At 42.9% G+C, this 14,933-nt stretch overlaps 1 protein-coding gene across 1 annotated transcript in view; it reads right to left on the bottom strand.

Annotated features, from left to right (window-relative positions):
* Window positions 1–1,458: 1,458 nt before the first annotated feature.
* col28a1b (collagen, type XXVIII, alpha 1b) overlaps window positions 1,459–14,933 on the bottom strand; it is a 38,668-nt gene continuing 25,193 nt past the window's right edge. The window contains exons 15-35 of the mRNA XM_056286047.1: window positions 12,669–12,737; window positions 12,397–12,465; window positions 12,026–12,094; window positions 11,722–11,790; window positions 11,250–11,321; window positions 11,055–11,123; window positions 10,465–10,536; window positions 10,130–10,198; window positions 9,769–9,837; window positions 9,616–9,684; window positions 9,443–9,511; window positions 8,896–8,964; window positions 8,709–8,777; window positions 8,245–8,313; window positions 7,374–7,454; window positions 6,600–6,635; window positions 6,474–6,510; window positions 5,269–5,823; window positions 4,278–4,462; window positions 3,312–3,603; window positions 1,459–2,152 (exon numbers count right to left, since the gene is read on the bottom strand). Of these exons, the coding sequence (XP_056142022.1) occupies window positions 1,983–2,152; window positions 3,312–3,603; window positions 4,278–4,462; window positions 5,269–5,823; window positions 6,474–6,510; window positions 6,600–6,635; window positions 7,374–7,454; window positions 8,245–8,313; window positions 8,709–8,777; window positions 8,896–8,964; window positions 9,443–9,511; window positions 9,616–9,684; window positions 9,769–9,837; window positions 10,130–10,198; window positions 10,465–10,536; window positions 11,055–11,123; window positions 11,250–11,321; window positions 11,722–11,790; window positions 12,026–12,094; window positions 12,397–12,465; window positions 12,669–12,737 (2,328 nt within the window). The 3' untranslated portion in view covers window positions 1,459–1,982. The remainder of the gene's footprint in view (window positions 2,153–3,311; window positions 3,604–4,277; window positions 4,463–5,268; window positions 5,824–6,473; window positions 6,511–6,599; window positions 6,636–7,373; window positions 7,455–8,244; window positions 8,314–8,708; window positions 8,778–8,895; window positions 8,965–9,442; window positions 9,512–9,615; window positions 9,685–9,768; window positions 9,838–10,129; window positions 10,199–10,464; window positions 10,537–11,054; window positions 11,124–11,249; window positions 11,322–11,721; window positions 11,791–12,025; window positions 12,095–12,396; window positions 12,466–12,668; window positions 12,738–14,933) is intronic.

Here is a 14,933-nt window from a genome sequence, read left to right as displayed (position 1 = left end):
GGAATGAATGAATGTGTGTGTGTGTGTGTGTGTGTGTGTGTGTGTGTGTGTGTGTGTGTGTGTGTGTGTGTGTGTGTGTGTGTGTGTGTGTGTGTGTGTGTGTGTGTGTGTGTGTGTGTGTGTGTGTGTGTGTGTGTGTGTGTGTGTGTGTGTGTGTGTGTGATGGCCTGGTGGCCTGTCCAGGGTGTCTCCTCGCCTGCCGCCCAGTGACTGCTGGAATAGGCTCCAGCATCCTCACGACCCTGAGAGCAGGATAAGCGGTTAAGACAATGGATGGATAGTTAACTAGTGATAAAATGGCGTTGAAGTAGCATTAATAAAAAAAAAAAACCTGACCAGTCCCAGTAATTTAACCACTCAAGACTTTAGTCAGCATTGCTGAAGAGAAGAATTCTTACAGCTAATTAGGCTCTCCATAGCCTTTTTATCCCTCAAGCTGGAGGTGTTGTGTTCTTCAAACTACTTCTATTTCATGTAATTATGTTTAATTTGGGGTGGCATGGTGGCGCAGTGGTTAGCGTAGTCGCCTCACAGCAAGAAGGTCCTGGGTTTGAACCCCAGGGTTGTCCAACCTTGGGGGTCATCTCGGGGTGTCCTCGGTGTGGAGTTTGCATGTTCTCTCCGTGTCTACGTGGGTTTCCTCCAGGTGCTCCGGTTTCTTCCCACAGTCCAAAGGCATGTATAGGTCAGGTCAGCGGTGGCATGTGTATGCAGGTTTTCATTCCAACCCGACTCGACACCAGGTGATATCACTGATACATTCTTCCTCTTTGGTTGAAGGGTTGCTAATGAGTGAAATCACCTGGTGTGGAGTCTGGCTGGAATGAAAACCTGCATACACATGGCTCTTATGGTACATGGTTAGCCACCCCGTGATCAGGCGAATCGGCCATACTAAATTGTCCCTCGGTGTGAGTGTGTGTCGGCCCTGTGATGGACTGGTGGCCTGTCCATGGTGTCTCCCCGCCTGCTGCCCAACGACTGCTGGGACAGGCTCCAGCATCCCTCCGACCCTGATTGGGATAAGCGGCTTGGATGATGGATGGGTGGATGTTTAATTTGAAACTTCAGGTTAAAGGGCACTTCTTTGTAATACCTTTGGGAAGGAGCCACCTCCCATTTTGCATCCTTGAGGCGGTAATTCCTCTTCAGAAATGAGCTCTCCAGATGCTTTTTTGGGTTTTTTTGGCCACCGGTTTGTGTGGTAAGCTAATTTGCATGAAATATGAAACAGCAGTATTGTCTTACAGAACAAGCGCAATTTAGGGATTTTCTTACATGAACTGAAAGTTGAGTAAAACTGCCAACACCATTCATCATTTTAAATAGTTGGCTTTTCATGAGGAAAGGACATCTCTCTTTATGCGGAACATGTGAATATGGTGGTCACTTAACAACAGCTTATAAACAGCATTTTACCTCATGTTGTTAATGTGATCAGAATCATGACACTTTTTGCTTGGCCCCTTTAATCTCTATGACAGCATTACATTGAATATAAAATGAGAATACATACAAAAATGTTACTTTTTGTAATAGAAAGGTTAGTGGTTATGCTTGACATTAATGTAGCTGTTCAACAGTGTGTAAGTAGCATGACATAAATCCTTATGGTCTGCACTAATGTTGCCACTGTCCCTAAGACTACAAGCCATTTCTTGTGCAGGTTGGTTCAATAAATCGGTAGCTGAATTTGTTTCGTAGAAAGGTAAGCTATATTTTAGTCATCCCTGCAATATAATTTTCTCATTATACATATTCTTGTATCCCTTTATGTCTTTGGTTCGTTCACCCTAATAATGGCAACTAACAAAGGCAACAACATTAGCTCTTTATTTTACCCGCCTTTTGTAAACGAAGAAATAAAATGAAAATGCAGTTAAAGTGTCATAATGAACTCACAGTGGAACTCAAAACACTGATTTATGAGAGCTTACAGTAAATTGGAGCACATTATACAGATGTGTGTGTGTGTGTGTGTTTTAGATCTTGACACAGGTTTCTTTGCAGCTCTTTTCTGTTGCAAACTGATTGCTGTTTCCTAGACAGCCCCCAAACCAGAACTGGGCACAGGCATTAGCTACAGTATCATAATACCACTTCACCACATAGTTCCTGCAGGGTCCCGGATCCAGAGTTTGGCTACAGCGCTCTAGTGGGAGCAATGAAAGACAAGAAGTTTGAATCTTATTTTGAATGTAAACATGAGTGACATTTCATTTTAGAAAAATAATCACACACACACATCTCTCTCGCGTTCTCGTTCTCGTTCTCGTTCTCTCTCTCTCTCTCTCTCTCTCTCTCTCTCTCTCTCTCTCTCTCTCTCTCTCTCTCTATATATATATATATATATATACATATATATATATATATACACACACACACATATATGTGGCTCAAGACAGTAGATTTACTCTGGAGTTGTGTAATTTTTTTAGGTTACCCATGTAACTGCAAGCATCTGGAGACTTAATGTAAGTGTAAAGCTGACCACGGCCACGGACCCTCGTTCTAATAAAACTTAAATATATCTGATAACAGTGAAGATGTTTATCTGATAACAGTGAAGATGTTAGAACTTACTCGTCCTCTGTTGGCAACCAAATATATTTGGTTGCCAACAGAGGACGAGTAAGTAGGAAATAAATTTGACTATTATAGACTTCTAAGACTCAAAAGACTTCTGGATTCAAACTAGGGCTGGGCAATAATTCAGTATTTATTGTTTGTAGTTCTTCAATGGCGTATCAGGATAAAATTGGGAAATTGTTGTATTGTGATACATGATTTTATGGTCTAAATTAATGACAAGGAACTTACCTAAAAGTTATCACAAAATGAGGTCTGAAATATTTGAGGGAGTACTGTTTGAAAACTAGACTAGGTTTGATAATAATACTTCACATTTGATATAATACTTTGCATTACCAAGTAGTGCGATGTGATGAACTTCATTTGGATTAATAAACATGGTATTTTTGCATATTTTGCAAATTATATTAATTGGTATAATGTAAAATTCCCTGTGATCATCATGATAGTATTTTCCATATCGCCCGCCCAGCATTAGTTTAAATGTTTCCAAGAAACATGGATCTATCTATTTAGCATCTTAAAGTGAGACAAAGCTGGAGCAGTATACATTTCAGAAGTGACTTGACCACCGGTAGATTGCAACACTAAGTCAAGCTTACTCGGATATGATCTGTTTCCTTTCCCATTAATTCAGTCTTCATTTTAAGATGCTTCTCAGTAGTATGCTGTCATGCATTGAATATATTCAAACAATTCCACTGCCATGCACAAGTTACCTGGCGTGGACGTGTCCAAAGGCAGCTTTGAAGGAGTCGGTGGGGGTGGCTGTGGTGTCCTGTAACGGGTCGATGGTTTCGGAGTGGGGCCCTCCGGTCCAGTGTGTCCGTTCATCACCTTGCTGTTGGTAGGCATCTTCACCTCAGCGGGCAGAAGAAACTCTTTCAGAGGTATAAAGGGCTCCCTGTCAAAGGAGGGGACTCTCAGGGTTTCCATGGTGGATCTCTCATCCGGCTTGGGTCGCTGTGCAATGACGGGTTCTCTGTCAGGGCGCAACGCTGGAGGGCCAGGCTGGAATAGAGAAAGAGGGTGTTTCAGCAACCTTTGTTAACACAACGTAAATCGACTAGGCGTGTATGCTCTTTTTCAGTAATGCCATGCTTCACAAACCTTAGCTAGTCAGCAGCACAGATAGTAATCATTGAATTGCCCTCTGCCAAAGCTTTCAACTGTTACCGTCTGAGCAGATCCAGGCGGGGCAACTGGGCATCAAGTACCTTTCTTTGATTAGATTACCTTTATTAATCCCCAGACAGGGAAATTCATGTGCTACAGCAACAGAAAGAGTTAAAAGAATAGAAGTAAGAGAATTAAAACAAACGACCGCTGTAACAGACTGCCACTCTCCGGTGCCATCCAGAAGTGAAAAAGAGCACCTCAATGCTTATCGGAGGGAATGGAAACTTAACGTATTTAAAATGTCCAAGCTCATTCACCAGTTGTGACGAACCCCAACATCTGGTCACACTGGCATGGGAATTCAAAGCACTTCATGTTCACAGAGTGTAGAATATATAATTTTTTATGATGTTTTGCCATTTCTGGGGATTGCTGGTTACACTTATTATACCTCTCGACTCAGTTTGTAGAAACATCGCAGTCATTTCACAGCCTCAGTCAGGTAATAATGCAGCACCTGGTGTAAACCCCCCCCCCCCAGAAATTCCTGTTCCTATATTTCTCACCATCGTATGTGTTCTCCTGTGGTCTCCAGTGAAAATGGGTGCGTCTGTATCAGTCCTGTAGGGGGGTTCCCGGACACTGCCGGCAACTTCAGGGGTTCCCGGAGCCAGTCTAGAGCTGGGTATGGAGCTAAACAAAGGTCTCTCCCCATTCTCACAGATACGACTCAACAGTTTGCTCTCCAGAGCTGAAAAAAAACCCAAAACAAAACGGTGAGATAAAGGAAGAAATGTATTTTGTTTAAGCTTTACTCATACTGGGAAGAACACGGCTGTGCTTCACATTGATGCAGTTCAGCATACTACCACTGGGGGGCTGCTCAGCATAACCGCCTGCTGCTAATGCTAGCCCCGGAAAATCTCCGCTGGAGTAGCTGAGGGTTGAGTGCCTTGGATAAGAGCACCAGTACTGCAGTTGTTGTGGCAGGCCTGGATAGAGTTTCAGGAATGTAAATGTGTCCAAAGATGTAAACACGAACCCACTTCTCTAACCTCTGGGCATGGACCACCTTTCTCAATAACTGGAACTGTCAAGTCAATTTTATTTGTATAGCCCAATATCACAAATTACAAATTTGCCTCAAGGGGCTTTACAGCAACACAACATCCTGTCCTTAGACTCTTGCATCGGATAAGGAACAGCTCCCTAAAAAAAAACAACCCTTTAACAGGGAGAAAAAATAGGAAGAAACCTCAGGGAGAGCAACAGAGGAGGGATCTCTCTCCCAAAATGGACAATGTGCAATGGATGTTGTGTTTACACAATTTACAGAACACAACATTGAAAGAGGATAACAGAATTATAATGGAATTATAAAATATATGAAGAATATGATGAGGAGGATGCCAAGCAGTGTCCAAACGCCAGCGGAACAGCCGCCCAAGACCCAAGCCACGCGACCGCCATCACCATGTGAAAAAACCAAACTGTGCTGTGGAGCATAAAGTGTATAACACACTTAGTATGCATGTGGCCGTCATGTGAGCAGCTCACCTGGAAGCGTCCTGAAGTCATCAATTAAGTAGACGTGTTCCCCGTCCGGGTCAGAGGCGATGAGGTAGAGCTCCTTTATGAACTCCTCATACAGCGGGTCACTCTGGTTCACCACCCCGATCACAAACATCTCAATGTCACTGCCATGCACCGCCTTCACCGCGCCCTCCAGACTCACCGAGTCCCTCTCGTCCGCCTGGCCATCTGTGATGACGATGGCCACCTTCCTCACACCTGCCCGCGCTGCCCTGAACACCTGGTTGGTCTGTTGGATGGCGCTGCCTGTGAAGGTGCCCTCACCCAGGTAGGTCATGGATTGCACCGCAGCCTTGATCTGGTCGCGGGTAGACTCTTGGCCGAGACCGACCACCACCACGTTGATGTGGCTGTAGAGGACCACCCCGACACGGGTAGTGTCCCGGCTGACCGAGGCACGGTCGACGAGGGCGTTCACAAAGTCTTTGACCACGTTGAAGTTGTCAGGACCCACGCTCTCGGAGCTGTCAATCACAAAGACTAGCTCCAGCGGGCTCTGGCGACACTTCACCCCACAACCTGGTGGAAGAGGCATAGATAAGAAATGTACCATCGTATTCCAATCAAGATTTTTTTTCATTTTCAGTTTGTAATATCTATTATTTGTGATCAACCTTATATTTGACGAGCAGCTAACAACTGATAGTTTGCATGGAACTGACAAAAGTGAATAGAAATAACAAACAATCAAAAAATAACAAAATCCAGTAATGAGTGGAGAGTGGGGGAAAAGTCCAGAAATTAAAGAAACAAAATATAGGTAAAAAAGCAAACGGATAAAATAAATAGGAGGGAATGGAAACCATTCTGGCAGTTTAAGACATATCCATCACAGCACACAGTATTTACATATAGACACATATGCATGTGCACCACACATTCAGACATACTGTGTACCTCTGAGTTATCAGAAATATGTTGCTATTTATATCTGACATTTGTTGAGCATATTAACGTACAAAACTTTGTAAGGATAATCTTATCTGGACCAACACGCCTTTTCCATGCTGTGAGATAACTTCTTTTTTGCTAATGCACCTAAGCATAATTTGAGATCAGCAAAAACATAAAGGATGACCAGAAAACACTACAAATGTCAAATACTCAAATGTGTAATTTGAGTAATAAGCATGTGACATTGGTCATGCCATATCAAATAGATTACTTACTACATATTGATCGCACAATTTTGATGATTTCTTCCCTCTGTAAAATATAAGAGGCAAAATCCTTTTAGGATGGAATAGTGTTAGTCGTTGAGTTATGTGGTTTAGTGAGTAACACACTACACTTACTGTAAGTCCTGGCTCTCCCTTCTGTCCTGCTCTACCCTGTGATTCATGGAGGAAATAACTGTTAGATATTAATGTACAATTTTAGGTACACTTAAATTACAATGTTATTTGCAGTGTAATTATATATTAGTTTTCATCCATCCATGATCCAAACCGCTTATCCTGCTCTCAGGGTCGCGAGGATGCTGGAGTCTATCCCAGCAGTTATTAGGTGGCAGGCAGGGAGACACCCTGGACAGGCCACCAGACCATCACACAGGGCCCTGACACACACACACACATTCACCCCTAGGGACAATTTAGTATGGCTGATTCACCTGACCTACATGTCTTTGGACTGTGGGAGAAAACCGGAGCACCCGGAGGAAACCCACACAGACACGGGGAGAACATGCAAACTCCACACAGAGGACGACCCGGGACGACCCCCCAGGTTGGACTACCCCAGGGCTCGAACCCAGGACCTTCTTGCTGTGAGGAGACTGTGCTAAACACTGCACCACTGTGCCGCCCTATTATTATATTATATTATATTATATTATATTATATTATATTAGTTTCATTACACATAGATCCGAATCAAAAGAGGGGCTACTTTGCAAAGGCAGGCAGGGATTTCAACCATATGCCAGGCAGGGGTTCAGTGTCCTGCTCGGCTTTAACATATGACCATGGTTATTGAATGGTCACTCTAACTGTCAGATCACCCTGACACATCACACATTTCACTAAAAATTATGAAGGAATTGCTTTTGATGGAAGAAATTCAAGCACCAAAGTTCCAAGAGCTCCCGGCTCTCCAGGGTCTCCTCCGTCTCCTTTTTTGCCTTTTTCTCCTCTGAGCCCTCGGTCCCCCTGCACGTAGAAAGTCACATTTTGCTTTAGAGTTACAACTGGATGCAACCTGATAAAATTACAGGTTTATTAAAAAACAAAAGACATTTATGCCATTTGAAGAGCAAAACAACTCTTAACCCTGAAGTCCAGCATCAGTATCTCCAACATAGTCTGTTAAACTGAGAACAATCTGTCAATCAAAGACACGTTATGTACAAGTAAAACAGTGATTGTTAGCATTTGTATCATATATTTGCATAATATTTCAGCCTTTTTAAAGCAAAACTTGACAATAAAATTTCACTAGGGGTTGATGAGTGGTAATGATTGAAACCAAATAAACAACTCACGGCCGCCCCACACCCAAACCATCTGTATTCAAAAAAATAGTAGCCGGGCCGACCCCAAAAGACCCGCCCCCAAAAGACCTGGCTGACAACTGCCGTCCTTAGCAAACTATGCAGTGATCACACTGAATGATATCAACTGAGGTCATGCCAAAATGGCAGCTGTGTTCTTTATGTTCAGACTCTGGTTTTTATTTGAACTGACTTTTCTTTGCTGCTTTGATTTGTTGTTAATCACATCTCTGAATGATAGAGAACAGGATTGACGTATTTGCAAGCAATTACACATCCATTCATCCGTCCATTATCCAACCTGCTTATCCTGCTCTCAGGGTTGCGGGGATGCTGGAGCCTATCAATGTGTTTGCCTTGTTATAGAATCAAAGATGTTTAATGTACAATGATGCTTATATTAGTGATACTGGATGGAGGTTGAAGCCGCTGACAGGGTTCAGCCTTACCTTGTCCCCCTGAAGACCTTGACCAGGAGGACCTCTGGGGCCTGGGATCCCCTGAAAGCCAGACTCCCCCTGGAAGTATTGAAGAAATGCTTTATCTCATATAGAAAATCTCAAAACTAGATTATGCCATGTTAGCATTTGGAGCCAAACCTATCACAATCGCTGCTATCACCATTCACACTTGTAACTGTAACACAGATCATCACTGTTGCCCCTCGTTTCTCTGCCTGGACCACTTTTGACCTATCATGAGCTGAAACGACTGCTTTACCTGTAACTGAATTGTGTTCAGCCTACAAATTCGTAAAATTAATTTATCATCCGTGACACCTAGAAGCCCAGACCGCGTCCTTAGTGGGCACAACTGGCAGCCACATGCTTTGTGAAATACAAACGGTCAAATGGCTAATGAGCCGACACAAATGAAAGAATGTAGTGGGATCCAGGTTAGGTGTCAGAGGTACCTTTTGTCCTTGAATGCCCTCTCCGGGTAATCCTTGTGGACCAAGTGGTCCTATCTGACCAGCCGAACCCTGCACAAACAAACAATGATACATGTACCTTTATAAAATATCTGGCAGCTATTTTTTATTGTAAGTATGATTACAGTTTTTGAAAATTGCAGTTGTCGTCTTAAAAAGAACTGATTACTTTTGGACCAATCTGCCCAATTCCTGGTGGCCCAGCTGGTCCAGTGGGTCCAGGCAAGCCTCGGTCCCCCTGAATATGAAACAGCATAAATTAAAAAAAAAAAGTGCAGAAAATACCCCTTTGCATTCTATGAACAGATTAAGAACCTTGTTAAACAGATTTCTATTTTCATTGTGATGGGCGTGAATAATTACTATAAATAAACAGAAATGATTAAACATAACACAAAGAAGGTACTAAGAAATTATTATCAAAGTAAATCTCATTATTTACCACGTACAAAGAGAGTTTACAGAGTCACTTTATAGATAAAAATAAACTATCACAGATATTGTTTTGGTAATATTGACGAGTTTGGTAATATTGGTAAATTTGGTAATATTGAAGAGTTGGACAAAAAATTCATATACAAAATTCAAAAAGGTGAATTTTCATACAAGATTTATAAGATAACAGAGGAAATTTAAATAAAAAATAATGAGATTAAAAAAAAAAGGTCTAGGGGGTTTAGAAAAGCGTCCCATCAGTAGCCTGGCAAAAACTATACCTTGGGTCCGGGTAAACCTTTGCCCTCTGGTCCAAGTTCCCCTGGTACTCCTAGTGGCCCTGGAGGTCCCTTCATGTAACAACATGTGAAATGACTCAAATAAGCAAATTTTGGGTCATCATGGGTAACTGCAAAGCGATCATCAGGGCTGTTATATGTAGGTGAATACTTACTGGAGCGCCAGGTTGGCCTTCGCCTTTTAGCCCAGGTTGTCCAGCAGGTCCGGGTGACCCTCTGTCACCCTTAAAAAACAGCACACATCATACTGTCCGTATGTTTCTTCAACAAAGACTAAAGTTTAACTCTGGGAGGAAATTTAATCTTACCTTGGGCCCAGCTATGCCTATCCCAGGTTCACCTACTGCTCCAGGTTGGCCTCCTGGACCTGGATCGCCCTGTCAATACCCAGAACTAGATCAATGGAGCAGCCTCAGGTCACTGTTGACTATAGCAGTCAGAGGTCACAATATTTTTTTTTTGTTGGTATTTTATATTGGATAGAGACAATTTAGGCAGACAGGAAATTAGGGAGGGGGGGTGAGAGGGAGAGGGGTATGACTTGCAACAAAGGTCACCGGCTGGATTTGAACAGGCGATGGTTGCGACCATGTGATATGCACTGTAACCATTTGGCTACGGCGGCACCCCGAGGTCACAATATTTTTGCTGACCGCTACTGTGGCTTACTTTGGCACCCGGTATGCCCCGTCCTGGTGGTCCAGTTGCACCTAGTGGCCCAACATTTCCTGGTTCTCCCTAGAGGGAGAAACATATCGCACACATTTTAATTCAGGACACCAGTATACAATATTATATTCTTACAGAGATGATTAATGGCATAACAACTATTAAATATCACATTTTACATTTACACTAAAGACCTTAGCTGCAAATTTCTTATATTTTTGAGGATAGACTCATCTGCATGTTTGAAATAATGAGCAATTATCATTAAATTATGATTCATTCTTCAAAAATTGACAATACAATTTAGAATGAACCTCCTCTTGTAAGGGACATACCTTGGGTCCCATTGGTCCCACAGGCCCGACTGCCCCTGGCTGGCCTCTGGACCCTCTCTCCCCCCTGTCTCCCTGGCAGAGTAACATAAACATATATCTGAGTAGCTCTCTATAATAATCTACCAAATCGACACAATGATGAAGCCTTCAGTTGAAGAAGAGTCCTGTTAATTAATTTTTTGACAGCCACGTAATTGTCACATATTGGTGTGTTATGGATGCACTGAAAACGATAACTGACGCGCATCTTTTAACGTGCTATATTTGTTGCTTCAGTGGTGCACTGCAGGCCTCTAAACAGGTCATTTGCAGGAGCAGAAATCCACAAAACCTGCTGTGTTTTGGTCACTGGGTCCCCTGTTGATGCTCCAAAATCGAAGAATTTGAGGAGTTTGAAGTAGGAGTGTCGAGGTAGTTTCACACACCAATTAATGCCCTTGGTGCACATTCAGCCATTTAAAACTATTGGTGTACTTAAAGGTGTTTGTGTCAGATGCTTCCAATGTGTTTCTGGATTTAGAAATCAGCTGAAAGTACACTCAATTTAAAGCAAAAAACAGAAGAAACCCCCCCCAAAACAATTTCAGTACCTTCTCTCCAGGGACACCTTTTCCTGGAGCACCATCTGCGCCCCTGAACCCTGGTAACCCTATGTCACCCTGGTGCCAGATGAACAAAATCAAGTACAGCAACAAATCAGAATGAAACAAAAAAAAAATACTATTAATGCTGCAAGAGAATGATAATTTTCTTGTTTTGTTTTTGCTTTGTTCTACGTTATTTACCTTTTGTCCCTGGGCTCCGTCCTCTCCAACGGTACCTGGGATACCAGGCAGTCCCTCAGCACCGGGGTCACCCTGAAAGAAGATCAGTTGATGTTCAAATGGAATGAAACTAAATGTTGTGTAGGTTACAGTAAGCTGGTGTCAGCTCTGGTGCTTATTTTTGTGAGTTTAAATTACAAGTTTATCCACCATCCTCCTCTTTTTGTAAATTTTTAAAATCTTTTACACAATGATTCTATGGTCATGGGAACAATGTCAAGTCACTCTGTTTAACAGTTTGATAAGAGTGACATCTGGCACCTAAATTTGACCGTTATTAATACATTTTTTGCTACTCTTGTTAAGAGATAAAGGTATTCAACTATTTTTATTATGACTTTCATATAGCAGATGGCCATTTACCATCCACATTAAGATGTTGTATGACAATAAAATAGCACATGAGTGTTCAGTATCAAATCATTTCACTGACTTTTGGTCCTGGTTCTCCTCGGCCTCTCGCCCCTGTCCGTCCAGGCTCCCCCGTGAACCCTTGATTTCCCTGTGAATAACAAAGACAGTTGGCTGTTCGCTTTTGTCCTGTCTCTTAACTTTGTATATAGTATTGCATACAATGTACAAGACTGTTTGAAGGCCAAAATGCCGAGTCTCACATACGAGTTGCGGTAAAATAAGCTTTGTCATATTTAATGCCACGTCATGTTTTAGCAAATAGAATGTTGGTCTCTGAAAGACGCTGAGTGAAAATCCCTAATCTGGAGCACAGCAACTTTCACCTTTGGTCCCATTATTCCTAAACCTGGAGCTCCTCTTGGTCCTGCTGGTCCAACTGGACCTTGATCACCCTAATAGTAAAGGAGCAATGTGAAAAAACAAATCACAGTTGTTATTATGTGAGCAGCATAACAGCATTTTTGGATGGTACATTTGCCTAATCATTTGCCATTTTGGCAGATAACCTGCTATCGCTTGGAGGTTTGTTTTAAACCATGCATGGAAAAGACTGGAAAAAAGTAAAGCAATGGGTGGTTTTGGAAAAAAAGATTCATGCTCTTGCTTTGGGTGTGAGCTATGAATATATGAATTAAAAAAAATATATATATATACATATAAAAAAAAGCGACCAGTATCTATAGTCAAATTTTACCTTTTCTCCTTGAAGTCCTTGTCCAGGAGAACCAACTGACCCTGGTATCCCAGGGGGGCCAAGACTACCCTGAGAAAAGATTTGGTGTTTAGTTGTCATTCCAAAAAGGTTTATATCATATCCGTCAATGTCTTGAATCAAAGTCTATGTGGTGTTGGTACTCACTGAATTAGGGTTCTATTTACTTATTCCAAGTAGTATATTGGAATATCAGTAGTTCCTTTTTAGTAGGTTAGTCATACGTCTAAAATAAATGTCAGTCTCTTTTTTACCTTGTCACCTTTGACCCCAGCACCTGGAAGACCACGGTTACCCCTAGGACCCTCGAACCCTCTGTCACCCTAAAACAAAGAAGGTTAACTGAGAATTTGACTTGAATCCTTGAATTCTGAAAAAGCACAGCTATTCTCTTAAAAGATGTCTGACTTTGCAACAATAAATAAATAAATAAATAAATAAATAAATAAAACAATTCTTGTTCCTTGTTTACCATAATACGATGATAAGTAAGACCCCCCCCCCCATTTTTCTCCCTAAATGTACCCGACCAGAGGAGGCGCTAGTGCAGCGACCAGGACACATGCCCACATCCGGCTTCCCAGGGACGCCCGATCAAGCCGGAGGTAACGCGGGGATTCAAACTGAAGATCTCGTGTTGGTAGGCAGCGGAACGGACAGCTACGCTACCCGGTCGCCCCGGGTAAGGTTTTTTTGAGTGGTAGCGCATTTCACAAATGCCGGAACAGCCCCTCCTCTTCACTCAGTCTGCAGCCCGCACATTGCACACAGGAACAGAAGCCTGCTTTGTGGTAGCTAGCTGCTTGTAATGTAGGCTAAGATAAAAAACCATGGCTAAACAAAGCAGTTTGCTTGAGTTTGTCACAAAAAGATGTGAGGAGCAGGAGGAAGAGAATTCAACTCAAGTTCAGGCATCATACTCAACTCGCCACCCACACCAAGCCCAGTCATCACCTGCTGTAATCCTCAAAAGTAAGCTAATTTACAATTTCGGACTGTGGTAGCCTGTTGCCCATTTCAATATTATTGTTTATTCGGTATAGTTTTTGTTGGGTGTACAATTGGATTATATGATGATGTTGCTGCGTCTGCCGTGCTTGTGTGTGTGGTTTTTGTGGCTATGTTCAAGTGTGTTTTGCTCGTGCCCAGTACAAGCTGATCTCCAACCCCCCCCCCCCCCCAACCAACCACACACAGGTTACTGACCGGCCACAACGCACACAACGCTTGTTCCATTAGCGTATGGCAAAAGAGCTCTCCTCTCCCACACACTATTTAATTCAAATACAGGCTAATTAAAAGGGTAGCCCCAACACCAAAATTCAGTCATATTAGAGAAATGCTATCATTCCCAAATCCCAACTTTAATGCTGTAACCTATTTTTCTGGACTTGCCTGTTAGTGATTTTAAGTTCCTGTTATAAGCTGTTGCCACAGTATATGCCTTGAGCTCTTATTTTGAAGGCTGAAGAGAGAGCGGAAGTGCTGTACGCAGTGTTGTTGCTGTGGCGTTCTGTTGGGGGAAGAATCCAAATAAAGTGGTCCTCGTGTGAAAGTGGAACCTCCGTATTTGTTATTTTATAGTTTCATACAGAATAGGCGACATCTACAAACCCTCGGTTACATTGGTGGCAGCGGTGGGATGCTTGTGCCAACGTCCCGCAAAAGAAAGACGTTTAAATTACCGAAAAGAAAGGTTCGGAGAGTCAGTTAGCTTCTCAGTTAGCCTCAGCTAGTAACGGCGGAGCTTCGTCGTGTCGTGTTCACGGTTTAGGGGGAGGGGGGACAAATAAAGAAGACAGGCTATGTTAATTCAAACAGTTGTGTCGAGACGCCTCTCTCCGGTATGAAGGGTTATCGTTGTACCTGTAAACAATTGAACATGGTGTCAGAAGTATAGGAATACTCTATGTAAATATATACTTTGGGGCGCAGTTTCGCCAGAGTCCGCGAGAAACAACCATGTTTTCTGTAAGCTGCTGGGAGTTTAGCAAGGGTAGCTAACGCAAAGGCGTGAAAATAGGAGTCGGCTTCAAGTTCCCCCGCTAAAGAAATTCACATTGAAAGCTGAAGACTGAATGAAATGGATCCAACGATTCGAACGGATTCGAACTGCGTCAGGATTAGAAACGCAAGCAGACAAAAACCAAGTGAATGCACCGATCTACGCTATGGGGGAAGAAGCGGGGGATATTCTGACTTCTCTGCATTTGAGCCCCGCTGAAGCGAGTCAGTATGACACGGTCAAAGACGGGTTGGATGCACACTTCATAGCGCGCAGAAACGTTATCTTCGAGAGGGCCAAGTTTAATCAGCGGCAGCAGGAGCCGGGAGAGTCGGCAGATTGTTTTATTACTTAGCACTGCATTGCTTGGCCGAGCATTGCGGATACGGCGCACTGCACGATGAAATGGTGAGAGACAGACTCGTGGTTGGGCTGAGAGACACAGAACTGTCTGAACTATTACAAATGGACCCCGAACCAACGCTTGAAAAAGCCGTTACCAGAGCTCGACAGA

Source organism: Lampris incognitus, chromosome 9 (genome assembly GCF_029633865.1).
Source record: "Lampris incognitus isolate fLamInc1 chromosome 9, fLamInc1.hap2, whole genome shotgun sequence".
Lineage (NCBI taxonomy): Eukaryota > Metazoa > Chordata > Actinopteri > Lampriformes > Lampridae > Lampris > Lampris incognitus.
Note: the sequence above shows the minus strand (reverse complement) of the source record. Positions and strands in the feature narration are given on the sequence as shown.